The sequence below is a fragment of the Podarcis melisellensis genome, assembly GCF_964234715.1.
Source record: "Podarcis melisellensis genome assembly, chromosome: 10".
In the NCBI taxonomy this organism is placed as follows: Eukaryota; Metazoa; Chordata; class Lepidosauria; order Squamata; family Lacertidae; genus Podarcis; species Podarcis melisellensis.
Window position 1 is genome coordinate 39,369,766 of NC_138542.1, and position 24,266 is coordinate 39,394,031.

The following is a 24,266-nucleotide window of genomic DNA, read 5'->3' on the forward strand; positions in this document are numbered from 1 at the left end:
ATGAAACACAGAGACGTACTTATGTGAATATATGTATACTGTACTATTGTACTGTAGGATCAACTATGCAGTGAATTCTGGGCTGCTTTGGGATAAATGTAATGAAATAAATGAGTGAGTGTGTGAGTGCCTGGTGGTTTGGCTAAGTAGGAGATATGCCAAAGCAACTTTGCAAAGTTTTCACATTTTACACTTTCCGTTGGGTGAGTAGAGATTATTTAACAGCCACAGTAGTATTTGCAGAAAATCACTTATTGTGAGTACCTGATGTCTCACGAACTCACCACAGCAAAACTGAATCCTGGGGGTGGGGGGGAGAGGAATGGCTAACTACAGAGATTCAGAGGACTATGAGACAGAAGCAGAAGAGATGCAGTAAAGGAGAGGAAAAGCTCTTTAGGACCCTAGGAATCCTCCTATTGCCTATCCAAACAACTCACTTGTTAGTAATAGCTCTGACTTCACTCATAAGCTAAAACACTGAAAGGCAGCAGTAGCACGGCTGGTTCATCTCACTGAAATCACTACTTACTTACTTTGTAAACTTTCTTTGTAGAAGAGCTAGAGACTTGATAAAAAAGAAAGCTTGTACACCAGTAACCTCTTTGCCTGTCTCGTGGTGGGCCTGAATGTGGCTCCATCATTTAGTCAACATTCATAAGTCATTAAAAAACTTCTGCAAACAGAAATTCTGTACAAGTTTCCATATTATAAAAATAACACAGTACACGTCACACACAACTCTAAGAAACAGATGCAAAGCTGGTTGCTTATTTAGAATAAAGTTATATATTTCAAATAAAATAAATACTTTCAAAAATTTCAGTCCCCATCCAGAGACAGATAAACAGCACATTTATTTATTTAAGTTACATTGAGCAAGCTAAAAAAGCCTTACAACCAGAGAAAGCAATGTGGGGCTCAGCAGTTGAAAAGCGGCAACGATAGTTTGATAACTAACATGTTATGGTATGTTGCTTTCACAGTAGTAACGTTATTGAACAAGTAGTCCCAATTTCAGATTACACTTACACTTGCTATAAGACTCAATGTACTGTTGGTCAACAGGATCAAAATGGATAATTTGTACACAAAGTCTACAGTTCCTTAAAAAAAGGTCTGAAATGTATAATTCACAGTAGATTTTTGGACAGTAGAGTGCAATCATGACTACCATTCAGACAGAAAAAAAACCCCAGGATTGTGTTCAAGTAGCAAGGTAAAAATGTAACAAGTACTATTACATTGAATCTCGACAGTTAAATTTCACTTATCTATATCTGTTGCAGGAACACTCTCCTCCTGGTTACAAGATTGTCACCTTCCCAAACTGTATTTCCTCTCCACTTACAAGAAGGAACCTCTGGAATAGCTGTTACATAAAAGTACAAATGTAGTGTGACTATATAGTGAATTTTCCAGAAGGGACTAGGAGAAACCATTCATAAAATTTGAATGAGTGGTTGACAGTGGGATACAATGTGCAAAACCTTAAGGATGGCTATATATGCCCACTGAAGAGAGTTGGTTCGATACCAAAATCCTAAATATTTTACTTGAACATTTGTACATCATTTCACTGAAAAACTGAAACAGTATGCATTTGAATCAGGCATTACCTCCCCAGTATGATGTCAACTCAAGCACTCTTAAGTGTAGCCATTTCATTCTCGAGTTGTTTAATTCTGCACACTACATATATGGTGTGTTCTCTTCTCTTTACCTTGTTAGGTTAGCTTCCCCAAAACTACTCTCCTCCAACTAGGTCAAAACACCACCTACCATCAGAGCTGATGCATGCCAGGTTCCCTTATGAGAAAGGCACAGCTCTTACAAAAGGATTTAAAAACAGATCGCTTTGAAGAGTGAAACCTGGGTGCCTTCAGCCATGACTCAGAACACACAAAGAGCTACTGTCAAGGGTCCTGTTTCACTTTCCCACTCAGCAGTACTTTCATCAAACTACTTATCTGAGTTATTTATTCTTCTCCTCTTTGTTTGGCTTCACTGGCAAAAGGAAAAAAAAGTATCCAAGACTTGCAGGAGGAGAAAATGCTTTAGATGCAGAAAAGAAATCCCAAAAGGAGGAACAGATTGTTACAAAACATTGCTTTTAGAAAAATCCAGCTTTCAGAGACTCAAGTGTATGTTTTCCAACTTCTTGCTACCTGTACTATTTTTGGCCCCCCAAAAAACTGCTTTATAAGGATAGTCAATACTTGCCACCTGACTTTATTTCCAAGAATTCCGGTTTTCTTTTTTAAGTAGTCATGGGTAACCTTATAGGAGAACACATTTTGCTGCCAATATTTAGACCTTTAAGCCTTGAGAACATATCCAGCCTGATTCGCAAATCTCATCTGTTGCACCAATGAGAACAGTGAGTGATATTCAGCACTGCACCAGTCAACATGAGACAGGACTTCCCCTTCCCTTGTAGCCACCTCCCATGCCCCCTCAAGCTGCTCCACTGGGACCCCTAATCCTATGGGGCAGATTCTGGGGGCATGCAGAGGGAGGAGAGAATGGTGAAGTTTCAAGTCCTATCACACAAGCACGGCTCACTTGCAAAAGCAGACTGACACTGTTGGATATCACCCAGCGTATTTTTTTTGAAAAACTTTCATTAACTTCATTCTCAACGAAGCCACCAAAATCTATTTAAAAAAACAACAATTTGTAAAGATGCTGAATCCTGTAAAAAACATTGCCGCATATTTATTTTAACAAAAGGGCCGATTTATTTATTTTTTTACAAATGAATTTCAAAACAAAAAGAAAACATTTATGCTACCTACTCATGACTTTCCAAATGCCAGCAGCCCTCATGCTGTAAAGATACTAAAGATCAGAAAAAATAAACAGCTTCACTCACAGTTCACCAAGACAGCACTAAGCTACTGTGTTTAGACAAAAACAAAAAGGACTAAGGTTCTGATGTATTTTGATTTAATCCATTTTGCCTGAGATAACAAAAGTATTTCAAGCAACTTCCATCACATTGTCCTGCATTAAACAATCCTCTACTAAATTCTGAACAGAAGTTATTCAGTAAGTTTCTCAATTTTTAAATTTTTTACAGTTGCTTCAAAACCATTAAGTAGTAAATGTTTAAGAAACTAATTAGGACAGAGGCCATAACTTCATCAGAACACCACTGCTCATGGTTTTTTTTTTCCTGTTTTTTGTTTTTACAAAGCATTAGTGTTACCTATTTGGCTATTAGTAGTAGCAATTTTATCTACAATATTTAACAAGGTAAGTTGCAGGCAAAAATTTAGTACAGTTTCAATAGAAACACCCTTTCCTGAAAATACAGCAGTATTTGATGGACTAATATTTTCTGCATCATTTATAAGGAAGCTTCCCATCTATGAACAGGAACAAAAAAGTATCTACAAACCTTGTAAACAGATCTGTATCATTTATAAACATAAATAATCCAAATTATTAACAGCCAACAGCAGAAATGAAAAATCATCATCAATTCAGTGATCCAGAGCTCCCTTGCCCTTTCCAGACCTCTCCTCAAAAAGGAACAAGAAACGAAAGCTCCGCTAAGACATTCTTAAGGGCCATTTTTAAGTACAGCTGATGATCCACAGGTCACTTAAACCAAGTTACTGTTTATCTGTCAGAGTTCATTATTACTCCCACCCCCAAAAAAGCACCCTCAAGTCTGGCAGAAAGCTTTTTTTAAAAAAATAAATCTACATTCGTACAAGTATATCTTCTTGTTGAAGTCCAAGACAAGAATACCATCTTGCCCATCTCAGTGAGTGAGAAGACCCAGTTTCAATTTGTTTCTTTACAATGCAGCTAATGTATTAACATTCGGCTTACAATCAGAGTGATGTTTCCAAACTATGTAGTGGGCTCCCTGGGGATGAAGAGGTAGCAGACTTGTTCAAGTCTGTTGTAAGATGAATTCCACTGTCAACCGCATTGTTATTTTTGTTGGGAGAGGGTGGAAGAGGAGTGGAGTTTCGTTTCGTTGGAGCATCATCTTCAGCATCGGTATCATCAATAAGGGGAATATGAGTCTCAGAATCTTCTATGCTAAACTCCGGATGCGTCATAAAATTGTGGATCGAACTTCGTGTCTCAGGTTTTTCTAATCCTTCATATAAGGAACTACGAAATGCATTCACCACTCGGATCTGCAAGGATGAAAAGCGTAAATGTCAGTATACGGCTGATTGTTCTAAAGGGAATACGGTTTTTATGGGTTTGAATCCACAGACAGCTAGACATGAGTGAACTGAATTTGTATGTAATGCAGTGGAACTTGCAATAGACTGTGAAAATAAAAATAAAAATGGAAGAGCATTTCAGGAGAGCACTGCCAGGCTTCAGTAGGAATAAAAATGTCAAGTGCCCTGTAAAAAATGCAAAACCCTACAAAGCTGAACTGGTGCTGCACTTATAAATTAAACATGGGCTAAGCGATAAAAAAATATATATATTAAGCCAATCTGAAAAATCTACTCCAATTTAAATGAGTAAAACATTAGACTTCTGAAACCATAAAGATGGCAGGAATTTTGGAAGTTACTTTACAATCATGCTGGGAATTATGGTGTCTCCTGGATTTATGGAGTGTCCAAGTATGAATAAGTCAATAGTAAGCAGTGTCAAAATTGCTGACATTATTTCTAATATCAAGAAAGAAAGAAAAAAACTTTACAAATGTAAATATTTGAGTATATACCACACAGAACACTTGCATAGTCATTTGTATCACAGTTTGCAGAATCAAGAAGAAATACAAATATAAATACTATAAAATACTATCTGTAAGAGGCATGTATTTCAACCATATTATATACACACAAGCATCACAGTCACATTCAAACAACACCAGAACACATGAAACAGCTGGTCCATGATTTATGAATACAGATTTTAACCTTCGTAAACTCTATAGTGTAATTGTCTTCCAAACAACTGAAAAGGGCAGTAATAAAAGACCTCCAATATTTGTTGCAGCTCATTTTGTTTTACAGTGAAAAGGCTACAGCGAAAAGAATTTGTACATCACAGTTTGTCAAATGAAGTTTAATACTGTGAACAGGTATGAATGTAATGCTATCTTCTAAATCGTAATCCCATTATGACATTTCATATTATAACTTTTCTGCTATGAAAATAAACCATCTGATCCTATTCCAAATAGTACCTTTGCAAAACTGAGAATCTGTGTTATAAAATGACTGGTGTTTTCACTTGTACTGCACGTAACTTTGACATTTATGAAAACATCCTCATTACAAATGGAATGCCAGAACACACATTCTTTAGTCAGAATACATATAGAACCAAGGGGCAAGATTCTATTTTAAACATAAGCAATTTTTAAAATCCATAACAACTTCTTTTTATAGATTTTTGAACCATCACCTCCTTAGCTAACCAAATGCTAGGTCAAAATGTGTCAGACCACTTTTGCGAAAAGAATGTTTACATGATCTATTCACATTATCAGTTTGTTTCAGGGAAGGGACTTGTGCAAGTTTCCTCCTCAATGTTTATATTCTAATCTTGTGATATACCTGTTCATAGAAGAATCTCATACCCCAGTCGGCCCACCCTCTATGTTGCACTAAAATTCTGCATTTCCAACACGACAAGGTTTTCTACCAGAAGAAAAGTAAGTCCAAGAAAAAAAAATTCTTGAGCTAATGCATCAAAACTACTAGGCAGAAGTCAACTGCAGACCATTTTAAAAGATCTATATTGGAAAGAGGTGTTACCTTTCAATACATGAACAGCAGCAAGCATGTTGTGTACATGTGAGTTTGCATGCATTTTTATTCCTGGACTTCTGTATCAGTATTCATATAGGCTAAGCAACATGTGGAGGTCAAAAGACCACCAAATTGGTTTGAGACTGGTCTACTGGGAAAGACAAGGCACCCCAGTCACAGAAAGGAGATCGTCACCAAACTATCAATAGAAAGCAACAGAAATAATTGCTCACCCCTACACTTTCAGTATTATGGACACTATTGGAAATAACATTTCTATTTTTGAAATATCTGATGTTAGTCAAATATTTCATGTAATTTCTTTAAGTTTGACGTTTGAAACATACTGAAATTCAACCACATAAAACTCTTGGACCGGGATCCAAAAACATACAAATCTCACAACATCAAGACATTAGCTGCAGACAAAGAAAACTTCCTCTTACTACAAGAGTTTGCAAACAAGCCTGTGGGGCCTTTCCATTTCTATGGGTATCGTCCCTCTTTCATGCCACTCAAATACTTCATGAGAAGCAGTATTTCTAAGAAAGATTTCTCAGGTCAATGTCAATGTAATTAGGCACCTTTGTTATTTTGAAAACAAAAAACCCACCAGGCACTTTCATTATTGGGGTGGGTGGGGGGGGGGAGAACATCCACTTTTCCAGGTATATACCAGGCTTGAGGTATTTTAACCCAAGTATTTAAAGTTCTAAGTTACGTCCTTTCCATCTTAAAGTATTACTAATTTTAGAGGGCAGTTAGCACATACAATGGCAATATTGTGAGTGAAAAAGGCACAAGAAGAAGAAAGCTGAAGAAATAACCAAACTGAGGTTTACATATAGTTGCTAAGATAACCTAGGGGGCAAAATGCATCAAATTACCTGATATAAGCAATTGACTTGAAACAACTGCTTTGAATTAATGAAAATATTTAGTTTCAAGTCTCAGTAAGTAACTGAACTTCCAACTTTGAAGGAAACCCCATGTAAAAGAAAGAATGCGGCAGCTAGACTGGTCTGGGAGCAGACACTGAGACCATATAACACCTGTCCTGAGAGACCTACATTGGCTCCCAGTGCATTTCCAAGCACAATACAGTGTTGGTGTGGACCTTTAAGGCCCTAAATGGCCTCGGCCCAGTATATCTGAAGGAGTGTCTCCACCCCCATCGTTCAACCTGGACACTGAGGTCCAGCTCCGAGGGCCTTTGGGTGGTTCCCTCACTGAGAGAAGTAAGGTTACAGGGAACCAGGCAGAGGGCCTTCTTGGTAGTGGCACCCACCCTGTGGAACGCCCTCCCATCAGACGTCAAAGAAATAAACAACTATCTGACTTTTAGATGATATCTGAAGGCAATCCTATTTCAGGAAATTTTTTATGTCTAATGTTTTACAATTTTTTATGTGCTGTAAGCCGCCCAGAGTGGCTGGGGAAACCTAGCCAGATGGGCGGTGTATAAATAATATTAATAATTATTATTAATACAAACCCTTAATATTTTATGCATGAGTTATGCCCAACATGTTTTGTACTTCCCTTTAGCAAGGATGTGAAAGCCAGCTACTTACATTTGCCAGCTTTAAACATTTAAATGAACTGTATTGTATATCTTCCTGCAAACAGTCATTCTTGAAGGCATATACTCAAATATTTATAACAGTTTCCTGAATATTTTTTAAACTCCCCTCTGCAAGAATCAAGGCACAATATGTGCAGGTTCACAGCTTTCATTGTAAATCAATAGTTGCAACTGTTCCACCTGTGTTGTAGCCCTCTACGAAAAAAAAAAGAGTTTCGAGGACTCCATTTTGTGAGAAAAAGTATGAAAAGTCTTAACGATGAATTTAAGGACTGAAGAAGAGAATGAAACGTTAGGTGTGTGAATTAGGAAATGTTAATTTCATGCACTTAGGAACACGCACTCACACCCCACAGTAGTAGAAGCAGTAGTAGTAGTAGAAGTAGTAGAGGAAAACACTACATGTGTAGGGGTAGAAATATTTGTTACATCATGATGCTGGCTGGCGATGGAAGGTTGCCGCCTTAGAGCCCCCTGAATAGAAGTTCCACTCTGGAAAGCATTCACTACATCCATCTGCAAGGAATCAGAGATTGTGACAGCTTGCTCAGCAAGAGAGAGAGAGAACAAGAGAAAGGAGCATCCCATCTATAAAACATATAAAAAGTAAAGAAAAAAAAGGCACTTTTATAGAGCAGGTAAAGAAGCAAGAGGCGCATTTAGAGATGAAGTAAAGAAGGAATTTGAGGGATTAAGGAGCCAACCATTTGACCACATAGCAAAGAGTTCAGTCACACCGTTTATAGCTACCCCCCAACCAATGCCAAGAACAACGGGAAGATTTATAACCCCCTCATCCCTAACCATCTCCTACCTGTTCCAAGACCATACCTGAGTTTGTATCCTGTTTAGGCCCCTAAACCACAATATCTGACCACGCCGCAGTTCTCTTTCAGCATGATCAATCTCCTCTACATCTTCTGCCAACTCTTCTTCTGGAATCTCTTCCTTCTGGGTTCCATGACCAGCTTCTTTAAGGAATTTCAAGTGGCTGGTTGGAATTGTTGATATCAACTACAATCATGAGAAAGAAGTTAACAGGCTTGTCAAAGCTGATTATAACACAAGCTGTGCTGAGGAATTCTGGGAATTCCAGATAAACAACTGAGATTTCCCACCCACCGACCACAACATTTACTTGAAACCTTCTTTTCTAACAAAGCAGAACATACAGTGACTAACTGGGGTGCAGGGAGATAAAGGAGGCTATTGCAAACAGTAGGTAGAAAGCACAGCAGTAATAGATGCAACCAAGGCAGTAACCGACAACTCATAGCAGCAGGAAGAGAGATTGCTGGTTGCATTTAACTGTGCCACTCAGTTGGCAGCATGGCTTGCATCAGGTGAATGGAGACAGAAGCTATTTTTAGTGATTTCCCCCACTTGCACCCCACTGTGTCCTTCCTAAATATGCTCCAGAGGGTTACCCCAGCCCTTTGCAGCAGGTTTAGGGAGTCAGGGGGGCTGCAGGGAGGAAGACAGAAATGCCAAAAACTTGCTCCCCATTCCACGGAGAGAAGTCTTACCATCAGGTGAGTGACACTGCTAGCAAATTCTTCCTTTCCCTAAGTTCCCTACAAAACTTCAAAGTGGGAGTAATGGAGCAAGTTGCTTACAGGTGGGAAAACCACACCTGCTATAGGAGGAGTGTAGGATGTACAAACACATATTTTTTCAAACAGAAACACTGATAATTCCAGCAAGTGAACTGCACAAAAAGCTGTTGCTTCTTACCTGGCCCCAGAGAAGTGTGCCCATTCCTAGAAAAACTGACCAGAGCCATTGTTCTACTGTAAGCTCTGAACAACTGAAAGGTTTTCCTCCAAACTGCACAATGACGATCTGTTAAGAAAAATCACAAATATTATCACACAAATATTTTTAAAAGTCGGTGATGGCTATGCTGCACCAAATATTTGACCCGTCTATTCTGAAAATAAAACTCTGAGCTATTTTTCTGTTGGATTTTTAGAGCCCCCCCCCCCCAGAAGCTTGCTTCTGCCAATGCATCTGGTCTACTGTTTGTCATAACCACTGGCATCTTTTGGTCAACAGCTAGGTCACGATTTGTGAAGCCCCTGGGAAACTGTGATGGGGTGATATTTTTATCTCTGCTTCCTGGAATGTTATTGTTTAATTGTAGTTTTATATTGGTACTTTAATATTTTATATTATTATGTTGGATTGTATGTACATTGCCCTAGGTTTCCTTTGGGAAGATGGGTGGAGAAAAAATGCAATGAAGTAAATAAATCAATACAAACTATGAATGTGCATTTTAAAGGGCAGTTACTAGGTTAGTTCTGGTAATTCAGGGCAATTCATTTTTTTAGAACCACACAAACATATTTAACACTCCAGTGCAGGTATCCAAAACACTAATTACTAATTCTGCCACATTCTTACATGGATACACTTAGCTTTAGTTGACAGTGAACTGGATCAGAGTCAAAAGTTCAGTCTTATCTAACATGCAAATATAATGCCCATTTAATTGTGAAATTAGTAGCTGGATTTAAGTCACATATGAAAAGATCAGATTTCCAAACAAAATTGTTTTAACTGATCGTGTTGGATCTATGAATTCATCAGAACAATGGGCAGAGATAAGGACCTTAACTGTCACCTGTATTTTATCTCCAAATTTAAAGCATTTCTAAAGATGTCAGCCAAATTACATACTATGTTAGACCTGCTAAGGATGCTGTATCCTAACATATACGTATACATATATACCGGTATATATATAGAGAAAAAAACTTTGGCAACAAAAAGTAAAAAATTCTTTATCAAGTAAGTTCAGTAACCAACCCACCTGTACAATAAATGTGCCCAGAACTATGGTACAGAATATAGCATTATTGAAAATTCCTTCAAATACATTCCTTTCACCGTGGATTTTTCGGGCATTTATTTCATTAAAAAGCTGCATCATAACAAACGTATTAAACACAATAGTATAGTGCTCTGAAGGAGGTGCGTGAAGAGGTGCATTCCGTCCACTATCAATGTCAAATATTTTTTCACCTGTGAAGGGGAGATTAACACTCTCAGAATCCAGTGCTGATTTAGATTTTCAGGTAAGGCATTACCATGTAAACATCAAATACTGAAGAGTTCATTTGAAAACTAAAATAGCTATTTGAGAAGTAGTCACAAAGCAAGCACTTAGCTTCTAAAAAGTTAAAGCTTAGGAATCTAGAATTCTTACCAGCAAACAGGAGTGTAAAGACAACCACAAGCTGATAGCAAGCATGGCCCAGAATATTCTTCATCATCGTTCGCGAGATGAGAGGTTTATTTCTACCGTAAGGCTTCCTCAGCAAGAGAGCTTCTGTGGGTGGTTCCGTTGCCAAGGCAAGCGAAGCCAGTGTGTCCATTATGAGATTTACCCATAACATCTGAACAGCTTTAAGTGGAGAATCCTACAAAAACGATACATTTCCTAATACATAAACACAAATATCCTAGAAACCAACAAGCCATGCAGCAGTTAAATATTTTCTCCATTGAGGTTTGGGACTGTGGTTTTAAAAATACATCTAGTAAATTCACTCTAAAAAACTAGTATCATCAGTTTATACAAAGTGTGCATTTTCACTAGTTGAAAATGAACACATAATACCTACTTGTGTAATACATGCTCCTGTGAAAGCAACAATTACTGCAACTACATTGACAGTAAGCTGGAACTGAAGGAATTTGGAGATACTGTCATACACATTTCGGCCCCACATAACTGCTTTAACAATGCTTGTGAAGTTGTCATCTGTGAGAATAATATCGGAAGCTTCTTTAGCTACATCAGTTCCAGCGATACCCTGAAAGAAAAATCCCCAAAAAGTCACAACATGATTAACAACATTCCAGCTATACACATTGCAGTTAAAAAGTACACACACAAGTCTTGAAAACACTGGTCCAAAAATTACCATCTTCCAGTGGTCTCATCCTTTGCTTTTAACATATATTTCAGTACAAAAGCTATTATTATGATGCACTATCTTGATAGCAAGTTTAAGTAATATCAAATGGTAAGAAGAATAACTATTGTGTCATATCCAATTGTTTAGGCTAGACACTGTCAGCATTTGTATATAAAAATCAATTGCAACAATTATTAGTTCGGGTTTCTATCTGGAGATAGAGAGTTGTTGACACTAATATTAACTGACTTAATAAAACATGCAATCCAATCCTTTGCACATGCGGAAGAAAGTCTGATTTCAATGAGTCTTAGTCTAACATTCTCACTACAGAATTGCAATGCGTAGACTCTACAAATCTTGAAAGTGAATTTCATCTGCTCCCATTAGGGATGATATTACTGATGAAGCATGGCACATAAGCTAGTTAAAGCTATTCCAGTACAGTAAACCCACAATGTAAGTAACTGAAATGGCACATTTTGGCTTCATTTGCCCTTTATCAACATTTTGCACATTTTTTGCTTAGATGAAAATAGCCTGACGCTCTAAAGCCTCTTTTGTTAACCTCCAAAGCCACTAGGTGGCACAGTAGCACAGCTCCTGAATGTTCCATTCACATTAAGCAAATTCCACAAGTTCTAGCTGAGGAAAGCAATAGGTTTTGGAATCTAGGCATGGTCCCTTACGTATCATTTCAACAAGGAAAGTAGTCAGCTACTTGTGTCAAATGATTATGATCCACAAAATCTGAAAAGCTGCTAGTGTTAAAAACTGTTGGTAGTATAAAGAATGTTTACTTACGCAGCAACACAGCTATTTCAACTAAAAAAGGAAGTGTAACCTTAAAATGCTACTACATATGTGAGTGGTATGGAGGGAAGCTAAAGCTTCACCTCCCACAAGAGCAACAAGACCAATTCATTTCTACTTCTTGGAATGATCAATGAACCAGACTCAAAAGAAAAAAAACCCACACACATAGAAGCATTCATGGTTCAGCGTCATGTAAGTGACACCAAACTCTAAAGAGATAAGCTAGTCTACACTCATCTTAGTTGCAGTGGCACAATTCCACTATGACAAGGAAAAGGAACAGAAGAAACCTGATCTCAGCAATAAATGCTCAAATGTAGTATCAGCTTAGCATGAACCACATTAACTTCTCATGACCCAGCACGCTTCAGATTAAAATGGCCAAAAGTGAGTTTCATACAATCTGACCTCAGGCAGCGACAGCAAAAATTCTCTCTGAGGTTTTCTTCACATTCCGTTTTCCACCGCTATCCATTCAGAACAGCCCCCCCGGAATGCTCAATGATGGCTTTATATGTCTTTACACAAACTAAGAATCCCAGCTATTTTAGCTGGTATTATCAAAACATAGGTTTATTGTGCCATCTCCACATTAATAGCTTCAGGTTCCTACTTTTGATTTTAGATTCAGAGACACAAGTTACTCCACATCCCACCCTTCACCAAAAAAGCTGCAATATAATATACTGAAAAATCAAGTTGTGCTTCTATCACAATTGACACGGTGAACAGATGGGAACCCAACTGCAGTCCTGTTTCACTTTTCATACATGTGTAATCCTGTATATGGACATTGTAAGTTTATGCAGTTTCCCTCTTCAAGGTTATTTCAGAATAGGGTTAACAGAAAGCCGAGGGAGATGCAATCAGATTTGTTCTTGCCATTGCTGAGTGTAAGTTAGATGTATTCAACCTTTGGTATAAATCCAAATGTTCATCACAATGAAAACTGGCAGCACAGCTCAGCAAGGAGCACTTATCAAAATCAGTAGACAGCAGTTTAAACTTACCATGGCAAAGCCAACATCTGCTTTTTTCAATGCTGGACCATCGTTGGTACCATCACCAGTCACCGCTACAACTTGCCTCTGTTCTGAAACTGTGCTGTCTATTATACCTAAAATGGAAGTACAGATATATGAATTGCCATCAAAATACAAATCATGAGCTGCTGTTTGGCCTTGACCTAATATTAACCGTATTAACAAGAGATATGGCCTCCTGATCCTAAAGACCTTTATCCAGTCAGTGAATAGATGTTCTTGAATAAATGGTTGGACAGGTCTTTTCTAAAATACTTTGGTTAACACCTCTTTAAATTTTTGCCCTTTAATGCCTGCAGAGCAGGGTTACAGATTTGAACGATGACCTTGACAGCCCTAGATACAGGATGGATAAGATCAATACAAGTATCATGGGCTAAAAGAAAAAGTTTATTCTCCCTGCTCCAAGAGAAAGCAATCAGTTATAGTCAACCCTTCTATTTGAGAATGCTTATTTACCTTTTACCAGTGTGTGTTTGTCAGTGGGGGACGACCTTGCAAGCACACGAAGCTTGGGCCAAATTTTGTCTATTCTCTCTTGTTCTATCTGCAAAGATAATTTAGATTAGCTTTATAACTAAGCAAACTTTCAAAAACCAAAATTCAAGGGAATAATATTAACCAAACTTACCTCTCCTTTTTCATTACGTATTCGTCGGTTGAATTCTTTGCCTTCTAGGCATAAGAAATCTTCACCAGGATGCAAAATGCCACATTTTAAAGCAATAGCACGGGCAGTGTTGATATTATCACCAGTAACCATACGCACAGTTATACCAGCACGCTGGCATTTTTTTATTGCATCTGGTACCTAATTTTTATTTTGAAAAAAATAATAGTTTATGAAGAAGCTTTGCTACATGGACATGCTTGAAACATTATTTATCCACAACTCTCTGCCCTCCAACCTCCTGCTTACTTAATCTCAAATTGTCCTTCAGTTGAAATAATATGGCTTAACACAGTTCCATAGATAATTTTGTATCATCATGTTATTAGGCATATATTCCAAATATAATTATGTGTATTTGGGTGTTAATGGCAACAATTGGGCACCTGTAACACTTAAGGTCCTATAGCTTACAGTTAACTTATTAAATGCACTTACTAAAAACATTTGGGTGACCCATCTTTGAAAGGTTTTAAGGCTGAGAGAGAGACTGGGACTGAAGTCTCCTGTTTAACTAATGTATAAAATGTTCCTTGCCATTTTGAGACAAAGCCTAATTCTCATACATTTGACACAAGTTTTGTTATCAAACCCTGTACCACAGCAGACTACTTATGAGGGTTCACTTGCTATCTAAGAGAACTACGACTTAAGCATGATCAGCAGGGCAGGAAAAAACATTCTGCAAATGTCTAGTAACTTTTAGATTAAATGCACATGCTGTTTATACTGACTATTTCTCTCATTTGGGGTATTTAATTACGGTGTGTGTTTTTTTAAAGTAGCTGATTTCCACCACCACCACCTATTGCATTGGAGCATGGATAAATACATGTTCTTAAAGAGGCAGAGGGATCTACCCCACCTTACACAAATTCAGGATGTCACATTATGTTTCCCTAAAAATGACACCATCTGCAGCAGTTACTTAAAAGGGACTTGAAGACGGAACTCAAGCCAATCAAAATGAAGATGTGAATTTATCTTTATTTGGTTATATTAGGTCTCGGGAATTATTTTAATGCCCTGACATGCTTACACCTGTTTTCAAAGTAAAGTATGGCATTGTTTCCAAACACTGGCAGAACATTAAGTTATTACTTTAGCAAATAATGTTCTAAAACACACTTTAATGAAGAGTTTCCGCCTACCTCAGGCCTCACAGGGTCTTCAATGCCTACAATAGCAATACATGTAAGCCCAGTGACAATGTCATTTTCATTGTCCCATTCTGGCTCAGGTTCTCCAGCTGGGAAGTCTCTGAATGCCAGACATATGGTTCTGAGTCCCTCTGAGGCCATAGGCTCAATCACAGTTTTTACAATATCATCACGGTCCCTTGGCCTAAACACTTTGGGTTCACCATTCGCGCTCAGTATCTTAAAGCACCTGAAAACAAAATAGAAACAATTTTCAAGATTCAGAACACTCAATAAAAAAAGGTCATCTGCATCGCAGGTACTTTCTGGGGCTAACATTAAATATTCCTAAATCTTGCAGCAGCTAGATACACATGCATCCCAGCACAGATTTCATGAAGAACTTGGTTGCCTTGTCATCCCACCTCCCAGCATGAGAACATCTTTATGCCAATGCTTGGTGGTGGCAATAGGGAAGGTAAAGGCTAGCGAAGGCACAAAAGTGGGGGAGGGATTCACAGTACAGCATTCCTACCATGTTCTAGGAGTATCTCCCAGGAGTTTATCCTGCTCCCCTTTGCCAGCATCTCACAGCCCAGCAGTAACAAAGGTAAGTCAAATGCACCCAAAATGGGAAAGGTTTTCACTCAGATGTTAAAAACATTAGGACAAGGCTCAGAAGAGTAGCAAGATCCGTTCCAGTAAGAGGTGCTGTAGTCCTGGCATTGTCATATTTTATATGTAGGGTAAGTGCTTAGCAGATCATAAAATGCATATTCATATATTCACAAGAATGTCAAGGCTACAAGTCAACTCTACAAGTCTTCACAAAAGAGGGAACTGTTCAGGAGCGGAATTGTCATGTTTTCCTACAGACCCCCCCTTATCTTCCGCAATCAGTTCAGTGTGACCTGTAAGATAAAGTACACAATAGCCTGAACTGCAAAAGCAAAATGACTGTTTCTACCTCCCTTTTCACCCAGTCCATGTGAACAAGTTTGCCCTCACTGACCACCAAACTTTGCAATTAAAAAGTAAGAAAAGAATACATTTCATTCAATAGGCAGATAATGAAAACTATCATCTTAAAGGGAAGACGAGCAGGAAATACTTCACTGTTTCTATGATTAAGCGACAAGATTATATATCTAATCTCTAGCAAAAAGTAGTAATTGCATCACATGACTAATGAAAGTAAAATGCAACTTTGTATTCACTGAAGACTTGGAAAGTAACTAGCTTAAGTTTGGGTCAAGCTCTATACCAACATCTTATAGGAAAGGTTTCTAAATTAGCTAGTTCTAAGAACTCCTGACTTGGACAATGAAGAAATACGGTGCTTAAAAGCCAAGGAACAGAAGGTACCATTTCTGGAATTTCATCACACCGTTACATGATAAGAGACCACAAAAAGTTAACTTGCTTTTTAAGTACTATCTCCGAGGCACCCTTGCTGAATATCCGGAAACTGCCATCAGAGTTCTTTAACACAGTACTCATGGACTTTCTAACAGAGTTGAAGGTGTAGACTTTGTAAAGTGCCTCTTCTGGTATTTCGTTTCTAACATCCTGGTAGTCTCGTTTCAAATCCAGCAGCAGTCCCAGCAAGGCACATTCAGTTTTATTACCAACATGACGGGGCAAGCCACCTTCCTTTTCAGGAGGCTGAAAGACAGAATAAACCCTTGAGAAGAAATTTGCTTCTGGTTCAAGGAAATAAGGAATAGGCAGCAGCTTAGAATTCAGCATCTCAGAAATCATATGCTGAAGGTTTGCAAGTTATATGCTGAAACTGGATGAAAATTTTAGCTTACACACATCTTTAAAGAATATGTCACTGTTTAGGGGGCAGTTTAATGTTCATAAAGTGCAACCAATAGAAAAATTTACATTACGAATTTGTCTTCTCAAGTCAGAGCACAAGCACTAAAAGTCAGAGACAATTTCAGGAGTCATATTAGTTCTTAGAAAGCTGTTAAATTAGACTCAATGAGTAACTGAGGGTCAGTTCTTACAAAGTGGCAGGATAATGGTGCAATGAGAAAGGTCAGGTGCACATTTCAATACCAGGCAAGACACAGAGACACATTTGTAGTTTGGTGTTCAGCATGGAATGGCACTTTTACCAAGGCCAAACAAAAATAAAGGATAGTGTCATTTGTAAACATGTCCTTAAATCAGTACAACTGCTAGTTTGCAGGTATGTGGGACTGCGTAATACAACACAAAAAGCCAAACTCAATTCACTAACCATGCTCTGTAAGCTGCTCAATAAACTTGTTTTTGCTGCCTACCTGAGACTGCAAAAACAGGGGGTGTTGAGCACTGTCAGGCCACACAGAGAATGGTTGGTGTTTTGGCTTGGTGAGTCTGCTAAGGCAATTCTTGCATATTTCACTGCTCTTCCCAATCAGAGCAACAGATAAAATACTGAAAGGACAAGAAAGCTAAAATGACAAGTGAAACTTTGTGACTCCAGAACAGTTTCAGTAGATCATATACATTAGTTCTTGAGAAATTTGAACTAATTAAGCCATGAATTAAGTAAGCCAGGGCATAAAATTATCAGTTTCAGAATTAATTGATGCTATTTCATCCAGAAAATAGACAAACTTTTACATTATTATTATTTATTATGCTTTTATTGTTATTGCTATATCCCAGGAAATGCATTTCAACTCAAAATGCATTAGAGCTGAGAAGAGAAATGTAGAGCCATTTGGCATTTCAAAAACCAAATGTCAAAAAATTATATAGCCAAGGAAGCTCAAATATCATATTAACATTCATTTCAATTACCGTATTTTTCTGTGTATAAGACTTCCCCATGTATAAGACGCCTCCTATTTTTGGGGACTCCAAATTAAGAAAACACCCCTCAGCACTACCCGTATATAAGCCGAGCCCCTATTTTAAACCTAATTTTTTGGTAAAAACCCCTTGTCTTATACACGGAAAAAATACGGTATATTCCCAATAGTTATTCAGAAGGATCAAAGCTTTCCCATCAGCTTAGTAATCTTTCAGTAATGTACATATATGACATATATGACTTTAGTAATCATGTTTATTATAGAACTCTGAAGAATTTAAATGAGAACAATCCTTCCAAAGTTATGAGACCTATTGTTTCAATGGGAGATGCTTTAACTCTACCACTGAATCAATAGTTTCCAATACACACTTACCAAGATTTTGGAAGTATAAGCAGAGTTTACAGAGATTCCTGTTACAAGGTATGACAATGTTTTCTCAGGAATAGCTTGTGCCTCAGGAATTTTTTTATAATGTTTTTCACTGATGTAAGCTTGGACTACCGTCATTCTGTTCATTGTCAATGTTCCTGTTTTATCTGAGCAAATGGCTGTTGCATTTCCCATTGTTTCACAAGCATCCAGATGTCTGACCAAGTTATTATCTTTCATCATTTTCTATAAAAAAGAGATTAAGTCAGTCTAACAGCATTAAACACATTTTTAGAATTCACTTGTCATTGTGCATGCTGAGGTTGAGATTCCTCAATAATAAATATTCAATGGATATCCCATATTTAAGCTTTATAATTAGTACCCAGAGGGTAAAGCTAAAATCAATTTACAGATGCATCGACTGTAAGGGTTATTTTAACAAGCATATTCCTTGTGTTTGGAAGAGTTACATTTAATGCTGAGTGATTACTTTATGGCCACAGTGTTTGTAAAGATAGGTTGATGCAGAACAAACCAACAGAACAAGCAGATAAACCATTCAAAAACATTTCATTGATCCAGTTTCTTAGGAAAAACATCTATCAACATATATCTATGCTACATAATGTACTACCACACAGAAGCATAGGTTTCTCACACATACCTTTACAGAGTAAGCCAGTGAGATAGTAACTGCAAGTGGAAGACCCTCTGGAACTGCCACAACCAGGACAGTAACACCAATGATAAAGAACTTTACAAAGTACTGAATATATATTGGTGTACATTCAGCAAGCCAAGGACGTTTCTGGACCCAGAAGGTATCAATTACAAAATATAATACAAGAATGATGACTGTGACTGCAGACATCAGCAATCCTTTTAGGAAGAGATGAGAACCAGTTAATCATTCATATTATTGACAAAACTCTAAAAATAGGTCTCAAAAACTCATTTCAAAATTTTAATACAAAGTTAAGTTTGAGAAAAGATCTACAGTTGAATGCTTGTTCATTAAGAATCTGGCATTAAGGATGAACACTAAATAAGCCATACCTGCTTTGCCAATCTGAACTGCTAGCTTAGTGAGCTTTCCTTGAAGAACTGATTTTTCTTTCTTAGGCATATTGTTTCTTTTTTTGTCATCTCCATCACCACCATCTTCACTTTTTAGGGGCTGCATTTCCATCGCTGCACCATCCTGAGCTTTTGCTAAGTTTAAGGGGGGAAATAATAGATAAACCACCACTCCTAACACTATAGAGTAAACCTCAAAATTAAAGATTTAGTCATTGACATTTATTCTATATCTAGAGCAGCATGTATTTAATATTCTGAAATTAAAGGGGTGAAGAATAGATAGCAAGACTAGCTTATGTGACCAAATTTCAAAAATTTAAACAGGATGTATCATGTTTACTTACTTAATACCCTAGTGACTACCACTGACTTCCACAAATCCACAACCAGTGACTCCCTACTCCATGTTTGCCTGTTTTGCACGCCTCCAACAAAAATCCTATTACCCAAATTCTGCAAACTATAGAAAACTCTAGGAAAAGGAATGGTGTTTGCTTAGCTTTAGGCACATGTCAAATGCAGGGGGAAGGCATACATGCATCCTTTCCCCCAAGTTTTTCTCCAGTTCAGAGAACTCAAGGGGTGTTTAGTGGAGTTCTCTTTATTCCTGCTGAGACAAAGACAAACAGCATTCTGCACATGCCCAACACAATGACGAAGGGCACTACTCATTGCCCTTCTTCCCTGAGTACTCCACAGGGTTGGGGTGCATGAGAGAGGGGTCCATGGCAAACAAAGATCTGTAGCCCCCTGGATACAGTTATTTGCATCTCAGGCCACAGAGAATGAAAGAAATTGCTTTGAGAAATAGATTTATTACAGCACAATGCCTTGTGATATTAAACATGGCTCTGTTGCTGAAATGTTCACTGACTGGACATCACAAGCAGAGACAGGGAAAGTACACTAAGGGAAAGTGACAGTGGGCTGCCATTTTCAGACACAATCCTGCATTTATAAGAACAGTACTATACCCTCACAGAACACGGCAATAGAATACTGACTTTTCAGACTATCAACTGGCTTGGACTTGCTATTAAACCATGGTCAGATTGAGAGGAGGCCACAGAATTACATCCTCACTCCGCCGCATCTGAGAGTGAGCCACTTGGAACCCCAAGCTAGAACTCCGTATTAAGCAAAAGTCCAGCTTAGCTTTAACTTTGGTGACTATTGGCACTGATCGAATTCTTAACTGCAGTTTAAGCTCTGTGTTGGGGGAGGAGCACATGAGCCTGTGGTCCCTTTTCAATCTCTTAAACATATTTAAGAATATGGGAGGAATTCAATGTCGTGCTTTAACAAGCAGCTTGCCATAAGGAACAATTGTTCCTCCCTTCCCCTCACATGCTGTTCTAAGGGTCCTCCTGAGCCACCACCCCCTAGCCAATTTTTTGGGGGTACAGACAGCAGAAAGGGGAGAAGGTTCCATTGTGCAAGTGGAAGTCCTTACACAGCGCTTCCACTGGCAGGGGGCATTGCTGAATCCCATCAGTTCCATATACAGTGGTGCCCCGCAAGACGAACGCCTCGCAAGACGAAAAACCCGCTAGACGAAAGGGTTTTCCGTTTTGGAGGCGCTTCGTAAAACGAATTCCCCTATGGGGTTGCTTCGCAAGACGAAAAAAATCTTGCATCCCCCTGCGGTTTTTCCCCGCTTTTTTCACCCTTTTCTTAAGCCGCTAAGCCGCTTATCAGCTGTTCCGCTGATAAGCCGCTTAACAGCTGATCGCTGGAAGCCGCTTGACAGTTGTAGCGCTAATCCGCTAAGCTGTCAATGGGCTTGCTTCGCAAGACGAAAAAACCGCTATACGAAGAGCCTCACGGAACAGATTAATTTCGTCTTGCGAGGCACCACTGTATCCTAGCAGAAGATTGTGAGGGCAAGTTACATATATTAGATGCAAGATTAAGCTATGTATAGTTTTAAAAAGTGATGCACAACTTTTGCCTAAAAGTTATGGTTAATCCGGCTTGCTCAAAAAATCAAGTTAATGTTGTAAGTACTGTTAATTACCTTTGTTACGATTTTCAATAGCCCCATCTTGTTTTTTACCTGCCAATAAAAAAATAGTTGTTTTTAGAAATCTAGGATCAAAGCACTTTTAGATTTGGATAATGAGATCTTCTGCTGAATTTTCTAGTCTTAAAGGGCATTGCTGCACCAACAGCATGAAGAGGAGACTTTTTATAATTTCTCGTATAATTGCGAAGTCTGTGTAAGCGTTTATTGCTGTGCTGGACCAGGCTCGTTCACAGTAATTGAGTAGTTTTCTGGACTTCAGGGATGCATACCAATCTAAAACCATACTAAATGTATTAGCAACTAAATCAGGTTCTTTTAAATGCCAGGGTTGGGAAAGGGGCTGATAGCCACCAGGATCACAGCATTCAGGGAACTGTGGCTTAACCCTTCCCTCCCCAGTCATTATATCAATAAAGATCCTTCCTCACACCCCATTTACCTTAGGGAAAAAAGCTCCCATTGACACTACTGGTGGCAGGGGGCAATTTTCATTTCAACTGTGGCTGTCAAAGAAAGGGTTAAATATCCTGCAACATTCCCCATGAAGTTCAGCTCTCCCTGTGCCTAGTATTAAATATTAAAAATTTTACATAATTGCTAATGACACATTTAAAATAATGTCTTGCTTGATACTAAGGTGCAGATCCCAATGTGTTTCAGAAGACAGTTGGAATGTTCAGGTCTAATTTCACTTAGAATAAGCCTGCAATTCTTTAAATGTAACAGTGTTCAACTGTTCAGAGGTGCCATGCTTTGGGGGAATTTTATGCCTCTGAACATTGTGACAGGAGCTGGAAGGTGATTAATTTCATATGTAAGCTTACAATACATATGTACAGTGGTACCTCGGTTTTCGAACAGCTTAGTTCCCGAACAACTCAGAACCCGAACGCTACAAACGCAGAAGTAGGTATTAGGGTTTTCAAACTTTGCCTCAGAAGCCGAACGTGCTCCTAAGCTTCCGTTTTCACTGTTGTGCAGCTCATTTGAGTCCCCTGCATAGTAATTAAGGATTTTTTCATCCCGTTTTACCCTTGTGCGGTAAATTTAAGCCCCCCCTCATCGTAATAATGGTTTTTTATCCCGTTTTACCCTTGCACAACTAATTTAAGTCCCCCCAATTGTAATTAAAGCCTTCCGTTTCTGATTGCAGTGTTCTGAGGTGATATTTGGTCTTTTGTTTTTGCTATTTTTTGCGTTTTTGTTTGTGTGGCTTTTTCATTTTTGTGACTGTGGCTTGTTTTTCGTTTTATGATTGATTGATTGATTGATTGATTGTGTGACTGCGGAAATGGATAAAAGTCCCCCATCCAAACAATGACTATCATCAGTGCAGGTAAGAAAATAATAATAATTTTAATTTTGATCATCTACAATACTGTCTTATTTATTTTATAGTACAGAACATTATTGCTTTCATTTTATGGTCTTGTTAGATAGTAACATTCATGTTAAATTTCTGTTTTAGGGGTTGTTTTTAAAAGTCGGAATGGATCAATCCATTTTGCATTACTTTCTATGGGAAAGTGCACCTTGGTTTTGGAATGCTTTGGTTTTGGAACAGACTTCCAGAACAGATTAAGTTTGAGAACCAAGGTACCACTGTAGTTATAAGCTCAAAAGTTGAAATCTTCCTCTACCCCCAACCTCAAGGAGTTGTTATTCTATTCATGAGAAACAGGGGAAGTGGGGGATGATTATAACAAATGAGATTCTTTTATAGCTATAGTTCAAATGAAATTAGAAGAATGCTTCTGCTACTCCTTTTACTGGTTTACCCAGTATAAGCATGGAGTGCATACAGCCCTAAACCTCCTCACATTATAGTATTGCTATTAATGCAAGTCCTGACATATCAAGATTAGTAAAGGTGAGTTTGACATTAATTCAAGCAAATGTGGAGAGATTTCTCAGTATTGACTAGGTTCACACTAAAAAAAATTCTTTTTCTGAGCTAGAGCCAGGTCATCTATGAGGTGCAATACAAAAGAGGTGAATATCAGTTTCCAGGTGAAGCAGTGTAATTTTAAACAATATCTGAATACTGTCCTCCATGGCAGCTGTGGTATTATACTTACCTGTATAGGTATTGCAAAATAAAGAATAAAAAAATCTCAGGGGCTAGAGGAGAGGGTTAACTTCAAAAGGGACACAACAAATGATATGGCCTTTCTTCAAATAAAAACAACAACAAAAAACACCATTCATGTTTTTTCCTTTAGTATAAAAGAGTGAACACTCTATAATCTATGGAGTTTACTAATATCAGACAGGCCTCACTTAACACATCCTATTTTTGTGATACTGTTAAGAGCACTTGAGTGATTGTATTAAGTGAGTAATGAAGTGTCAGCTGAAGCAAGTTGGGAATGTTAACTTGAAAGACTTCAGAGACAAAATTGACTATTTAATTTTCAAACTTACCCGCTTGGACAATGGAATAAGTGGAAGCAGGAGTTCTATGTAGTTATTTTGTACCTGCCTACGTTGTCATTCTGCAAGGTCAACACCACTTGCAGACATACTTACAGAAGAGAAGCCAACTACAAAATGCATCTCTAAAGTCCATCCAAAACTTCATGCTTACTTTTCTTGTCCTTTTTCTCTTTTTCTTTCTTTTCTTCTTCGTCATCACCTCCAGCACCAAGCAAGGTAAAGATAATTCCAGTTTGTGAGTTTACACCTACAGCAGTAACTACCATTCGTCCAGAACCTTCCATTACATGAGTACCTGAAATGTGAAAGCATTCATATTCATGCAAAGTTCCAGACAGACGTCTGCTACAAGTTAGCGAGAAACTTGTTACAATACTTCCATTAATTTCCTATAGCAGAAACAAACCTTTGATCAATAAAGGATATTCAGAAAGTATAAAGAAGGGTTTTATAATACCCAAGAAACGCTAAGCCAATAAAAACCATTAAGACAGACTATAGCCATTAGAAAATTTTGTGCCTACCAACAGCCAGCTACTGGCTAGCCAATATACAGCTGATGTGCAAGATCACTGGTAAATGCCTAAAAACTGGCACTATTGCATTTATA

At 38.1% G+C, this 24,266-nt stretch overlaps 1 protein-coding gene across 1 annotated transcript in view; it reads right to left on the reverse strand.

The window, feature by feature from the left end:
• Positions 1–838: 838 nt before the first annotated feature.
• Positions 839–24,266, reverse strand: part of ATP2B1 (ATPase plasma membrane Ca2+ transporting 1) — a 72,167-nt gene continuing 48,739 nt past the window's right edge. Inside the window, exons 7-23 of the mRNA XM_081926618.1 lie at positions 23,808–23,951; positions 21,212–21,250; positions 19,171–19,326; positions 18,779–18,993; positions 18,115–18,357; positions 16,335–16,591; positions 14,939–15,176; positions 13,749–13,928; positions 13,577–13,664; positions 13,085–13,191; positions 10,962–11,153; positions 10,544–10,757; positions 10,148–10,359; positions 9,067–9,174; positions 8,164–8,346; positions 7,762–7,848; positions 839–4,160 (exon numbers count right to left, since the gene is read on the reverse strand). Of these exons, the coding sequence (XP_081782744.1) occupies positions 3,846–4,160; positions 7,762–7,848; positions 8,164–8,346; positions 9,067–9,174; positions 10,148–10,359; positions 10,544–10,757; positions 10,962–11,153; positions 13,085–13,191; positions 13,577–13,664; positions 13,749–13,928; positions 14,939–15,176; positions 16,335–16,591; positions 18,115–18,357; positions 18,779–18,993; positions 19,171–19,326; positions 21,212–21,250; positions 23,808–23,951 (2,978 nt within the window). The 3' untranslated portion in view covers positions 839–3,845. The remainder of the gene's footprint in view (positions 4,161–7,761; positions 7,849–8,163; positions 8,347–9,066; positions 9,175–10,147; positions 10,360–10,543; positions 10,758–10,961; positions 11,154–13,084; positions 13,192–13,576; positions 13,665–13,748; positions 13,929–14,938; positions 15,177–16,334; positions 16,592–18,114; positions 18,358–18,778; positions 18,994–19,170; positions 19,327–21,211; positions 21,251–23,807; positions 23,952–24,266) is intronic.